Raw genomic sequence first — 13,552 nt, 5'->3', positions numbered from 1 at the left:
TACACAAATGGCCACAGATTTTCCTAGCAACCGAGTAAATTGGTTAAAAGGAAAATGAAATTGGCAAATTTAGTTTGGACTTGGCTTCCCTGTGCTTCGTTTTTTGACTTTTACTAAATAAAGATTGGTCATCTAAACTAATGAGTTTTCTCGACTGTCTGATGAATCCAGGATGGAGCAGAGTGATTGACACTACACACCTAAAAGAAAATGGGTAAGAAGAAGAGTTGCCACCAGCAGAAGGGAAAACTCATCTGCACTCTGTTTAGCATACCTGTGAGATTTCTTTCCAAGAATAGCCAACAAATGACAGGTAATGACTTCCTTTTTTTTTTTTTTGGAGAGGAGGTAGAATTTATTGGTGAGTATTAAGAGGGGGCAGCACCGTGGAGGCCCTCATGAGTGCAGGGCCCAGCACTTGTCCAGAGGTCCGTGACTGGGGATGTGCTTGACCCCACAGCCATCTGGGATGAGCCACTTCTCAGCCACCATGTCTTCAAATTCATCAGCACTGAACTTGGTGAAGTCTCACTTCTTTGAGAAGTGGATCTTCTGGCAGTCAGAGAACTTGAACTTGGCCTTGTGCAGGGCCTCAATCACATGCTCCTTGTTCTGCAGCTTGGTGCGGATGGACATGATAACTTGGCCAATGTGAACCCTGGCCACAGTACCCTGGGGCTTTCCAAAGGCACCTCGTATGCCTGTTTGGATCTTACATTGGGGTAGTGCAAGGTCAGAGACATGAACATACATCTGAAAAACCTATCACCAAGGTCCCTCAGAGCAACCTATATAAGAAACAGGCTGCATACACTACCAAGGAGGATGCTGTCTGCAGCCACTGCACACTGGGCCCCCATAAGGAAAGAAACTCAGTAGGTCTAATTGGCTGCAGAGGTAATGACTTTCATTGTGGAAACTTGGTCCCAAATTTTTCTGTGTACAGGAGAATTATTTTGTAATTCTTGTCAAAATTGCAGTTCTCATAATTCTTTGTGAAGGGGAAAATTTGTTTTAGGCATTTAGAAAACATATGGATGGCTCTAAATGTCTCCAAGTAAAAGATGCTCATTATAGCACCATATATAGAATCCAGTTAAACGACCACCAATAAGGAACAAATAAGCTATGTTACATTCATAAAGTCAAATACTATGTAATCTTAAAAAGAATAGTACAGATATATATATTTAACAGTTTGAAAAAGCTTCAAAGAGACATTTGTTTATGAATGGATTTGCAGAGTATTCCATTTTGTAAATGGATTTGCAGAGTATTCCATTTTGTAAATTAAATACATTTACATATTACAAAAGTGGCCTAGAAGCTTACAGAGCAACCTATCAAGAATGGCTATTTTTGAAGAAAAATGACATCTTCTTTACTATTTAAAAACTTGTTTACTAAACTTTTAAACAAAAGAAACCATCATTAGAATACTAGTTTATAAATTCTGAGGGCATAGATCTTACTGATTTTAATGCCAGTTTATACCAACTTTATATCAATATTTATTTTAGTGTCTGGGACAGTGTAGTGCTCAATAAATATTTATTGAATGGAATATGGTAACTTTTTACAAACATTCATAAAGAAAAAAGAAGGTATCACTTGAATGTTTTTGAATGAGGAAAAGATTATAATACAGATACTTAAAAAAAATTTAAGAATTTACTGATATGAATATCTACTAATTGATTGTCTACTCTTGAAGTTTAAAGAATTTTTAGGAATTTCACATAGCTTTCTTTTTTCCACAAGGAATGTAACTATGAAAATTTCTATCATTTACATTTACTTTAAAAATGTAGAAATCGCTGCCAACCTGAAACTCTGGTTGTTCAAATTTAAACTAAGGAAATATGAATTTAAAAAACTAATTAAATAAACAAAACAAGCCAGCAAGATTCTGTATGACTTACCCAGTTTTTTCCTTCCCTCCACCTTCTGTTGAACCAAAGATAAATCTTACATTTGAAAAACACTTAATACATAGTGATAAATATCAAAATAAGATTCACTATTTTCAGACCTTACTTGTAATGGGGTAATAACTTGATTTTTAGTAAATCAGAGACCATCAAGTACTGAAAGCCAAAGTTGTTCTTATGTCAATACAGGCCAAGGGTAATGAATTAATCTGTCTTGTTCTTTGTAAATAATTTGCTGATTCATATATAAACCTTAACATCACACAATTTATAACATACTGAGCTCGATTTATTAATGCTTTACATGAAGAAAAGACTAATCTCTGTGACTACATGGGGGTTGAGTAGGGGTAAGGTATGCAAAAAAATTCCTTCTGAAACATGAAAAAAAAAATGGCATATTTATGACTACATTTACACTAGAGCAATCAACTAGATAATTGTTCTATTGTGAACCAACCATTATAATGAAGGTTAATTGCCTGCGTATGAACCAGAGCCATAAGACAAGTGGGTACCTGGAGTTAAATTGAATATCTGGGTGCCAAGATATAGAGAAACACAGAGCCAACTTTCTGATGAACAATCTAAACTTACCATCAAAATCACCAGAGATTTTATTTGGCAATACAATTGTTGTTCTATAAAAGAAATGTCAGATTTTAAAAGAAACTAGAAGAAATCTTCAGTACAGAACAGAAACACAGGACTTAAGCAAAGATCACAAGAAATTAAGAGCCTGCCTGTGCCCATTTTTACTTCCTTTTGCAATTTTTTGAAATAGAATATATATATATATAGAAAAATTCACTAAATGTAAATACGTAGCCCAGTGAAAAACAAACATGCTTACAATGCACCACTCATGTCAAGAGAAAAAACACCTCCAGGTTCCCTATTAATCTTCTTTTAAAATTGTGGTATTTTCTTCATCATAGATTTTAGCCTTATATTGAATATTTTTATTGCCTTACAATAAATAACATTTATGTGGATTACTTAGCTTTTTGATTACCCCTTAAATTGTGTGCATAGCCCACCTCAATAAGCCCTCACTGACCCCTTTTCTTCCCCTCTGGAAGTAATCGCTATCATAAGTTTTGTAATTATTTCCTTGCTTTTAAAAATAACTGCCGCTTATACATGCATCACTAAATAATGTAAATTAGTTTTGTATGCTGTCAAACTTTACGCATATATATCTATTTTTGTGCACATTACTGCATTTTACTATATTTTGTCCATTATTTGAATATACTGCTATTAATTCTACTAATTGGATATTAGGGTTATATTTATTTGGAGTTTTTACAAATAATATTTCATGAACATTCTTATGTGTGAGAGTCCTGGTATACAATCACATTTTTAGGGTATGTAACTAGAAGTGAAAAGTACTGGTCATGAAGTTTGTATACTCTGAACTTTACTAGATACCACGTCCATTTTTAGTGAAATGAGATGGATTATAGATGGAATTTTTATTTTAAAAAAATTAGAATCTGGCACTATACTCAGAGCTACCAATAAGGTTCCATTGAAAGAGAGAAAATTTTAGATTCAATAGACCCTAAAGTAATTAGTTTTAAACAGGAAACAATTATAGGATAATCATTTAGTGCCTGCTTTTTATGTTGATTCATATTCAGCTCATTCTCGAAGCAATGAGAGTTGTCTGTGTGAAAGGACTGCCAAGTCAGGGCCCATAACACACTAAGTATATAGCTGCTGGCCTGTATAATTCTGTTGGCCAAAAAGGCATTTCCAACTTAATGCAGTTTTCTGCAATTAGTTCATTGAAACTGATGAATATCTTCACTGACCTAGTATAAAGGCATCGCAATCAGTTTCTGTGTAGTAACTTGGTTCTCCCATCCCCAATATACCACTGTATCTCAGGACCAGGCTGTGAATGCACAGAAGGCAGAGGCTTCATTTTATTCATTTTTGTGTTCTCAGTATCTAGTACAATATTTGTTACTTATGTGCTTTAAAAATACTTGCCAAATTTATTGAACTGAGCAACCAGTAGTGCTTGGTTTGAAACTCATCCTTAATTCACAAGATCAGAAAGAGAAAATTTTTCATAAGTGAGGATGTATAATTTATTAACATGGGCATTTATCCTTCTCTAAAAATATAAATTTGTTATGACCGATGAAAAACCAATTTCAATATTAATAACTATACCAAATTTTTATGCTGCCAGGCACTAAAATCAGACTCTACAAATAATTTACAAAATTCAAATCTAATCCACTGTATTACTCCTTCCTGTTTCCTCTACTCCTGACAGCACCCAGTATTCTGCCTTGTCTCCATGTTTGCCCAGACAAGGTACCAAGTCCTCTGGGAAGGAATGGCTGGCACTCATACCTCCTCACATACACACCGAGGAAGTCGGCTTACGCAGTCAAGTTTGGCCAATGTTGATACAGTTGAAAGGTCCAGAAAGCCTTTCCCCATTTCTTTTCCTATCTTTGTAGCATTCCTGTTCCTTTGCAGATTTAATTTTTGTTGAGCTCAATATTGTGCTCAACAAGTCTCTTACTATTCTCTAAATGGCTTTTAAAACGATCACAGAAGGAATTCACAAAATGAAATGCCTCAGGAGTTAATGGAATAATAAGTACTTTCCTTGTCTTAGATGTGGAGGTGCTTCCAACCAGGAGAATTAAGGGGAGAAGGTTTAGGGAGAGGACTGTCTCTGGGGAGTCTAAGTTAAGTGCTGGTGCCTTGTTCAAACCTTCACCACATCTTCTTCTCAGTGGATGAAGGGAACGCAAGGAGGAAATTCACCTGAAAAGAATTCCCTGTGACACTTGGGTGTTTTTCCTGAGAAAAAGCAGACTTCCTCTTTTTATTCTACCCCACAGTAAGCAGGAGCTAGATAACTTTGGCAGGACATTACTAAGAATTGAATTTCTGCTTTATTTATCATCTATATTCTCTAGATATTCTGTACTTTTTTTGGTTTAACCTATAAAACTCTTCCCTAAGCCTCACATATGGTAGTGACTAATCATGGCAAGAGCTATGACTACAAACTTGTAGGTTCCTATCACTAATTTACCTTTTTTGGAACAGGGAGGTATTTTCCGAAGAGTCTTTCTTGAGGTGCGAGCATAATCTCTTAAAATAAGAGTCCAGGGCATTCTCTATATAGTTACATAAGAATGAACAAAATTCAAGTTCTGCACCTGGCCCATATTGTGGAAAATAGACCTGACATATTTTTCAAGTACATGTAAGACGCTGGAACTCTTTCAGCTTATACTTCAAAGACATAAAAGAGTAACTCTGGGAACGCTATTTAGATTTACATGCTAGAAACTTTTTACCCTAAGTATTAGTTTGACAATGGTAACAATAAACCCACTGTCACCCATCTGATAAAGAAGACTTACCCTTTTCAATTTGGCAGCAGCCTCTCCTGAACGGATTGCAGTCAGCAAACTCTGTCGCATCTGTTCTGGGTCAGAGCTTTGGAATGTTAAAGAACTTTGTCTCATAAGAGTAAATGATGGGCAATCAGTTGGAGTTGGTATTTGGGAATTCTGTTCATTATGTGCAGAGTTATTTTCCTACAAAAATAAATGTGAAATATTTATATGAATGCCAAGAAAAGAATGGGCCATTTTTTGCAAAACATTTTCATCATCCATAGTTCTTTAACAATCACCATTTGCCACACTGGTGTTTCAGACACAGCTCTGTTTCCTCACCCACTGAATTATCTCTGCTGCCAGAGCTAAGCTGGAAGATGAGGGCATTATTTTCTCTTGAACTCAAGAAGCCAAAGAAGAAAAGTGGTACCACTCTTTGCTTCACAAATACAGTGGTAATTTTATTGTTCTTGAATTAAATACTGCTGACTTCACCAATACACAGAATTGGTTAGAAAAGTCAAATTAAGATTTTTAAAAATACTACAAACTAAAAAATGACCCATTTTCGTGGTTTCAACATACTAGCTGTGAAATTACTATTTTAAAATGAGCAAAAGAGTCATATAGACAATGTCATATTTGTTGAATCTAATATATCTTCTAATAAAGGAATACGAATTACTATGCTACACTTAGTAGCTTATTTTGTGTTTCTGGAAGTCACATGGACTAAGTGCTGACCATGTTTTATTTTGTGCCATGAGAATCAATATATAAAAGTTAGGAACTTCCAAACTGAAGAATCAAAAATTGAATTACGCTTCTCAGGAAGGCATATTTAGTAACTGATGTAACTGGCATATGTTATCAAGTAATCTTAAATGTCTTTTTCAAACTGCCAAATACATATCTTTACCAAAAAATGATCCAAACAGGGCTCAGGCAATGACTTAAAAGCTTTATTATCTAAACCAAGCTTCCATTGTTTAGGAGCGGTATTCTAGTCCAAGAAAAATCACAGGCTTTGTGCCCAAGTACAGAATTAACCTCTATATCATACTTCTATTCCTGATGCTATATCAAAGTAATAAACATAAATGTAAAATACATGAAAAAATATTATTTAAGATATTGTTATACAATTATGGAAAAACATTTACTTGGCAATATGGTTAACATTCTTTTGCTCTAGGAATGTTTGAAAAAGTAATATTAAATACTTCTGGAACTGTCACACAGGTATGAATGTATTCTTTAAACACTATCAGAGTAAGAGTACACAAAGCATTTCTTTAAAATTGCATGAGGATTATCATAAATCGTGCTGTGAATTTCATCTTCTCCTTTGACTCTATTATCTGAAGCTAGCAAAATACAACACTTGGTTGACCAAACACTAAGTCAACAACACTCCTTTTTGGTAAATATTTAAGGTTAGATAGTGGTTAGATAACAGTTTGGTCAACATACATATTATAGTTGAAAGTTGACACTGACTTAACAAAATGGGGAATTAAGAAAATTACATTTTAAAACTCTGCTTTCAATTTATTTATATGTGAAAATGCACAATATATGCAAGCTGAAGTTGAGTGTATATGATGGAAATCACATAGCTGAGAAATGCTCAGTTATTTTGTCTAGTCTCTGATAACTGTTATTTTTCCATTTAAGACTATTTCCTTTGCTATTACACAGTAATGTAAAATTGGAGAATAAACCAGAAGATTTAGACAAGTTAAAAACAAATTAAGATAACATAGGAAAATAGAACCATAAACTAGTAAATATACCATACAAATGATATGAGCAAAGAAACTTTAAACCATTTGCTAATGACACAATTATATAATAATGACCTTACAGCAATACCTAAACAAGTTACGTAAGTTATAACTGTAAGCAAAGAATCAGATTTTATGTATTACCACACTCTCTTCACTACAATAGCTTAATTTCAGATTAATATGAGTTCAGAGTAAAGTAGCACACAAACATACCAACATGCTTGTTAATCCCCATTAAACCATGTCACTAAATTTGAATACTTATTTTTAAAAAGGCTACAGTTACCTTATCAGACACACCAAGTTGTGGGATGTCCACAAATGTATTTACAGAATGAGTCTTCCCTTCCTCTGTGTTGGCTGGAGGTTGGACCGATGCACCAGCACTGGATGACTTGGTGCGCTCTTTACTGAAAGACTGTGACCTTTTCACTACAGCGAGAGCAAATGGTGAAGGACCAGAACTGGAGTATGGTCGTGGGGCACCAAAAGTTTTCAGAGTCTTCAGATTTTGTGTGGATACCTGACGAGCAGGAATTGTCGCAGGTTTCGGAGCTATGGGAGGAGGAGAGGCTTCAGCAGGCTTCTGACCGATGACATCATCATCAGTTTTTTCAACAAGGGGTTGTGGAATAGAGTGAGGCGTTTTATTTAAGGGAGAAAGAGTCTGCTCCGGAGAAGGCAGCATATCCCTTTCTGCCTCTTTATTTGTCAGTTCTTTTGGAGCAGGATTAGGGGCAGCATGGACACTCTTGGCAGCTGCAGATGTCACATAGTGACCCGATGCTCTCTTCTGCATCTGTAAAAAAAAAGAACTGGGTTTGGCCTGGGGATTAGAAGCCCGAGATTTAAATTTTGATTCCAAAATATTGTTTATGTCTTCCAAATTTGGTGCAAAAGGAACTGTGCCAGTGTCTCTTGTCATTTTGGGAGCAGGTTTCAGAGGACTAACCATGGCTCCATCAGGTGGGCTCACAGAACTGTGCACTTGATGCTCTGTTCTCAGGTTTGGCTTCGGTTTAAGGTCTGGCAGTGGCCCTTTTGGGCTTTCAGAAATAGCCGAATCTTCTGTTTGGATGGCAGTTTCTTTCACATTCTCATGAGTGTGCTTTTTCCCTAAAGCATGTATGTCCTGATCATCTTTATACCCTGTGGTTTCTGACTGCCAGTCTTTCAGTATTTCCAAGGATTTGGGAGGCACTATTTTATAAGTAGTCATTCCAATTTTGGGTATATACTCTCGTGTAATTTCATTTGAAGGTTTTGGCTTGGGATTGTAGTCCTGTCTATAAAGTGGATAATTCTTTAGGTAAGAAGCAGTTGAATTTTTATCAATCCTATCTATAGGAGGCAAAAGATCATCATTACCATGTGCACAAATTGGATCTTTTAGGGTAAGCGGATCTTCTGAATGTATAATTAGGGTGCCTTGACTCCTGAATTCCCTTGAGATATCTACAGAATCTTGTGAACTTAAGGATGAGTGTTGAATTGATACGTTGTTATTTGAAGTTTGCACACTTTCTTCAACTTTGGAGTCAGACAAATTATGATCTTGGTGTTTTCCATCAAAACTGTTACAAGAAGGGGTTGTCTGAATTGCTGCATCTTGCATTTTTGTCTTTTCTGCACTAGGTTGATTCAGTTTTTGATCTGGTACTGATGAAGCTGCTAAATGGTTTTCCTTGTAACTTACAGCAGTATCAGTTTCATGTGCCTGAGAGTTTGATGGTCTCTCAACTTCCATATCAATGTCATTATTTTTGGCAACACCTCCTACATCGACTTCTGTTTTCTTCACTCCATTTTTCATATTGTCTTCTGTGTTCTTTGGAAAGACAATTATTTCATTTTGTACTATTGAGAGAAAAAAAATCATCAACTTAAATATATGAAAAAATAGAAAACCTCAAGTTTTTAATGCCTACTTTCTCCCACCTGAAATAGTTTGGTTTGAATTTGACAGATAATTTTCAACTCACTAACTATATAAAGGTAGGTAGTAGCCTACAGAGAAAACAGTATGGGCTTTGGATTCATACAGACTGAAGTTTGGAATCCCTGGCTTAACCCCTGGCTTAACTAGTGTGGCCACAATATGTTAATCAACCCCTTTGAGCCTCAGTTTGTTCAGACAAAAAAAGGTGAAAATATGTATATTATATGTGTATCATTTAGATAGCATGCTCACTAGTATATTGACCACAATAAACACTCCATAGAAGGTAAGTAAAAACAAGTTTTTACTTCTTAGATGTCATTCTCCCATTGTTCATAATGACAAAAAATAGAAACTGACAAATTCAAAAACTGTATTTTTCCTCTATTTTGACTGTCTTTTCTATAGCCCCTAGCATATTTTTATTTCCATACCTAACACTAAAAGGAAAGGAATCTCAGGAAATGCAGTCAGTTTTAATGAAGGCCTTAACAGAAAACATTAAGATTTACAGTAAAAACAGAATCTCAGGCCGGGCGTGGTGGCTCATGCCTGTAATCCCAGCACTTTGGGAGGCCGAGGTGGGCAGGTCATGAGGTCAGTAGATCGAGACCATCCTGGCCAACATGGTGAAACCCGGTCTCTACTAAAAATACAAAAATTAGCTATGTGTGGTGGTGCACGCCTGTAGTCCCAGCTATTCAGGAGGCTGAGGCAGGAGAATCGCTTGAATCTGGGAGGTGGAGGTTGCAGAGAGCTGAGGTCGCGCCACTGCACTCCAGCCTGGAGAGAGAGAGAGACTCCCTCTCAAAAGAAAAAAAGAACAGAATCTCAGTTGATTGTCTTGTTAATTAGGTATCTTTGCAGAAGGCTGTTAGAGGACTTTATTTTTAGTTATAACATCGGTGATTTCAATGCAGGAAATCAGTCATATTGGTTTTGATTTTTCTCTGTTGGAAATAGGCATCCTTATTCGAGAATCAGAGTCAAAATCAAAGTAGAGAAAATAACCTTCCTCTCCTTTGCACTACTTTTCCTCTTGATTCTAATTCAGACCTCCTGAAAACAAAAATCATTTGCCAGTCTCTAGGTTAACAGCGCAACAGCTTCCAGTCAACAACATGACGGCAAAGCACTGGTAGGAGGCATGTGGAAGGAAACAGGCTTTGGGGTCTGTACCACGTGCCTAGTACTGAATTAAGTCATTCCTCTGCTCCTCTATTTAAATGCCCTGAAGAATCATGCTTCCTGCACAATCACTGTGCTTATCTTCAAAACCCTAGTGGCCTTTTCACATACGGCAATAGTTTGCACAGCACAAGTTAAATGTGAGCTTTGGGGGTCAAACTGTGCAAGTATGCCAAGTATTTCTCTATAGTTTTATCATTACCCACTTTTACTTATAAGCATGAGATGAAGTACACTGCCTAAAATGTAATGAGCTATATTATATAGTTTCTCTCTTAAAAAAAGAAAAAGAAAAAAAGATATGTATGCAGAAAAATATCATGTTAGGCAAATTTGTATACAAGTACTTTTTTTATTTTTTTAAAATCTTCATGTTTTTAAACTCTGCCTGATTACAGTTATTTGGTTGTGGCAGTTAATATTACATATTGTGTTGCAAGATTCCTATATTAAATATGTAATTTTAAAATGGAACTCATTTTTATTCTTCCTAGATAAAATGTAACTGAGTATCAGAATACATATTATATACTTAGGTGAATTCTTTTCTCAATGACCAATGATTATTAACTATTTTGATTTACAAAATTAAGGACCCATGCTCTTAGGAACCATAGAAGAGGCATATTTCTGCCTCTGCTCTCAATTCACTTGTTTCATAAGTATTTTTCAATGTTCATATGAAAAACACTATTTTGAACATTGTTATAAGCATGGAAAAACTTAAGAAACAATCTCTGGCAGCAGGAAATGAATCTAAATGTATTTCCTTCTTTTTTTCTTATTTCTAATTTTCCACTGAATATACGTATTTCCCAGTTCACACAACAGAAACATTTTCCCAAAGAAAGTAAACCAATGTAAACATGTATTTTACGTTGAATCCCCTTTAAAAAACCCTAATGTATTGGTTTTAGAATTATAAGTCTCTGTTTTTCATATTTTTGGTAGGTTACACCTACTTTACCAGTGTCTAACTCTGAATTTCTTCTCAACATTTTCATGATTACTTCCAGTGATTGGCAGTCCTGGAAGCCCAGAATCCATCCTCATCTACAACTGACAATGATGTTAACCAAGTGTTTATGAATGGCTAGATCATTTTCCAAGGATGGCCAGTAGAGGGAGAAGGTATCTTTTATACTATAGTGACCCTCTACTCAAAAGTGATACTGACTTGACAAACTTACAAGAAGGTGATTTAGATAAGGGTGGGTAAAAAGGAAAACAGGATAAAAGTACTTAAAGAATAATAGACATTATTTACTTTTAGTTGACAAAGGTCATAGCAAAACAAAACATGTGCAAATCAAAATACCACATAAATGTACTTGTGAGTCTGGCACTAACTTGACAACAAAAATCTTAACAAAAATGATTCAATTTGACTATTGTTTTAAAGAAAAAGAGGCAGCTTTTAAATCATAATTTCTCAATAGGAATGCTATTGCCATCATAGTACATGCTGTAAAAAACTGACTCCAGTGGAAAAGAATGAAAAACTTACTTGCTTTCAGACCTTCTCAGTATGATATCTCCCAATGGTATTGAATGTGGGAGAAAATGAATCAGTAGCATATATATTTAAGTTAATGAACGCATACCACACACATAAAATTATATATATATAATTATATATATGACATTGCGATTATCTATGTCTTATTCAAATATGAATACTACATCCCTATGTTTTCTAAATATCTTAACCTAGTTTTCTATATTAACATAATAGATTGAACTATGAGAATTCATAAGCCACTTCCTTCTTAACCCCTTAAAACACCATTGTGTATTCCTTGAATTTTCTATTTGCGTAGGATTGTTTTTCTGAAATTCAATACTAAGTACATACTTTATGAGTATCTCAGTATTCTGCTAGGTGCCATGAGTAGTGCAAAAATATCAAATGTAATTTCTCCAATCCAAGACTACCCAATTCAGTTGAGGAATCGTAAATATAGAACTACAAAGCTCCTAATAATCAAGTAAAAGAAATGAAATATGATTTGGATAAAAATTGAATGGGTAAAATAGATGAAAAATTATTTTTCAGGCAAAGACAACATGAATATATGCCTTATGATATAGAAATGAGCAAATGACATCATGAGAAAACATAAGTTGTGTTGATTTGAGGATGGGAACTGGGAAAGAGTGGTAAATAAGGTTATATTATTAGATGATTTGGGCCTTGAAAAATCAGGCAGAAAAGTTTCATCCAAGGAAGTTAGATGGAAAAAAAGAGAAACACATCACCGCTAGATGCACAGAGGAAACATTTTTAAGATCCAAAGTCTAAATTAGATAATTTCTATGTTTTAACAACAAAAGTAGTACACATGGTAGTTAAGGGCACACTCAAGAGCAATACTGCCCCAGTTTAAATCTTAGGTTCACCATTACCATAGTAGTTGTGAGACCTAAGGTGAGTTATTTAATACCTCTGTGGCACACAAAATGGGAATGAAAATAATAGTACCTATAATATCCGTAAATGAGGTAGGTATTAAGTGAGTTACAGGAGATTAAATGAGTTAATATATATAAAGTGTTAAGAATTGTCCTTGGCATATAATAAAAGAAAATGCTGGCTATTAATTTATATAACTCACCATTCTCTTGGTTTGGGCCCAACGACTTCAAGTTTCTTATACTGTCAACTACCTTCTTTTCATTGCTTGTATCATATACTACATTGTGTGGTTCTCTGGAAGATATAACATTGTATGTTATATGTTGATACTATTGAAACACACACACACACACGCATGCACAATGAGAAAATAGGCAATAATTTCCAAAGACAGGTGGACTAAAACAATCATTTATTTCTGCCAAACCGCAGAAATTTAAAGCAGAGAAAAAATATAACTGAGAAGAAATGCTGCTATGACACATTAGCTTTCATATGGTGGTCCCATTAAAAAGAAAGAAGCTTGGTAAAATAGACACTTTTCCAAAACAGTGGCTTTATTTGGTTATTATCAGTTATTTGCCTTTTAAAGAAAAAGGATATTAAATGAAACATTTTAGTTTTGCATCTGGCAAGGTCAACTACATAAATCAGAATGTAGATTGACCTCACTGATCTTTTTTTCCCTTTGGTGATAGAACAGTTTAATAAGGAGACAATCTCATGCAAATTATAGTAAGCCTCTGACATATATGGTTTATTTTGCTTGGTTGATTTCATCTTTATTCATGTTGTTGCATTTCAAACCCAAACGGACTAGACTATAGCTGTCCACTTCTAGAATCAAGCGGAAAATATATTCTCTGTTTCATAAAGTTGACTGCAAAGATAATACTCATGAT

The 13,552-nt window shown here is 35.0% G+C and overlaps 1 protein-coding gene across 1 annotated transcript in view; it reads right to left on the bottom strand.

The window, feature by feature from the left end:
- COBLL1 (cordon-bleu WH2 repeat protein-like 1) overlaps positions 1-13,552 on the bottom strand; it is a 100,387-nt gene that overhangs the window by 3,672 nt on the left and 83,163 nt on the right. Inside the window, exons 12-15 of the mRNA XM_011947082.1 lie at positions 12,850-12,944; positions 11,193-11,195; positions 7,394-8,964; positions 5,339-5,515 (exon numbers count right to left, since the gene is read on the bottom strand). Of these exons, the coding sequence (XP_011802472.1) occupies positions 5,339-5,515; positions 7,394-8,964; positions 11,193-11,195; positions 12,850-12,944 (1,846 nt within the window). The remainder of the gene's footprint in view (positions 1-5,338; positions 5,516-7,393; positions 8,965-11,192; positions 11,196-12,849; positions 12,945-13,552) is intronic.

This window comes from Colobus angolensis, unplaced genomic scaffold (genome assembly GCF_000951035.1).
Source record: "Colobus angolensis palliatus isolate OR3802 unplaced genomic scaffold, Cang.pa_1.0 Scaffold259, whole genome shotgun sequence".
Lineage (NCBI taxonomy): Eukaryota > Metazoa > Chordata > Mammalia > Primates > Cercopithecidae > Colobus > Colobus angolensis.
Note: the sequence above shows the minus strand (reverse complement) of the source record. Positions and strands in the feature narration are given on the sequence as shown.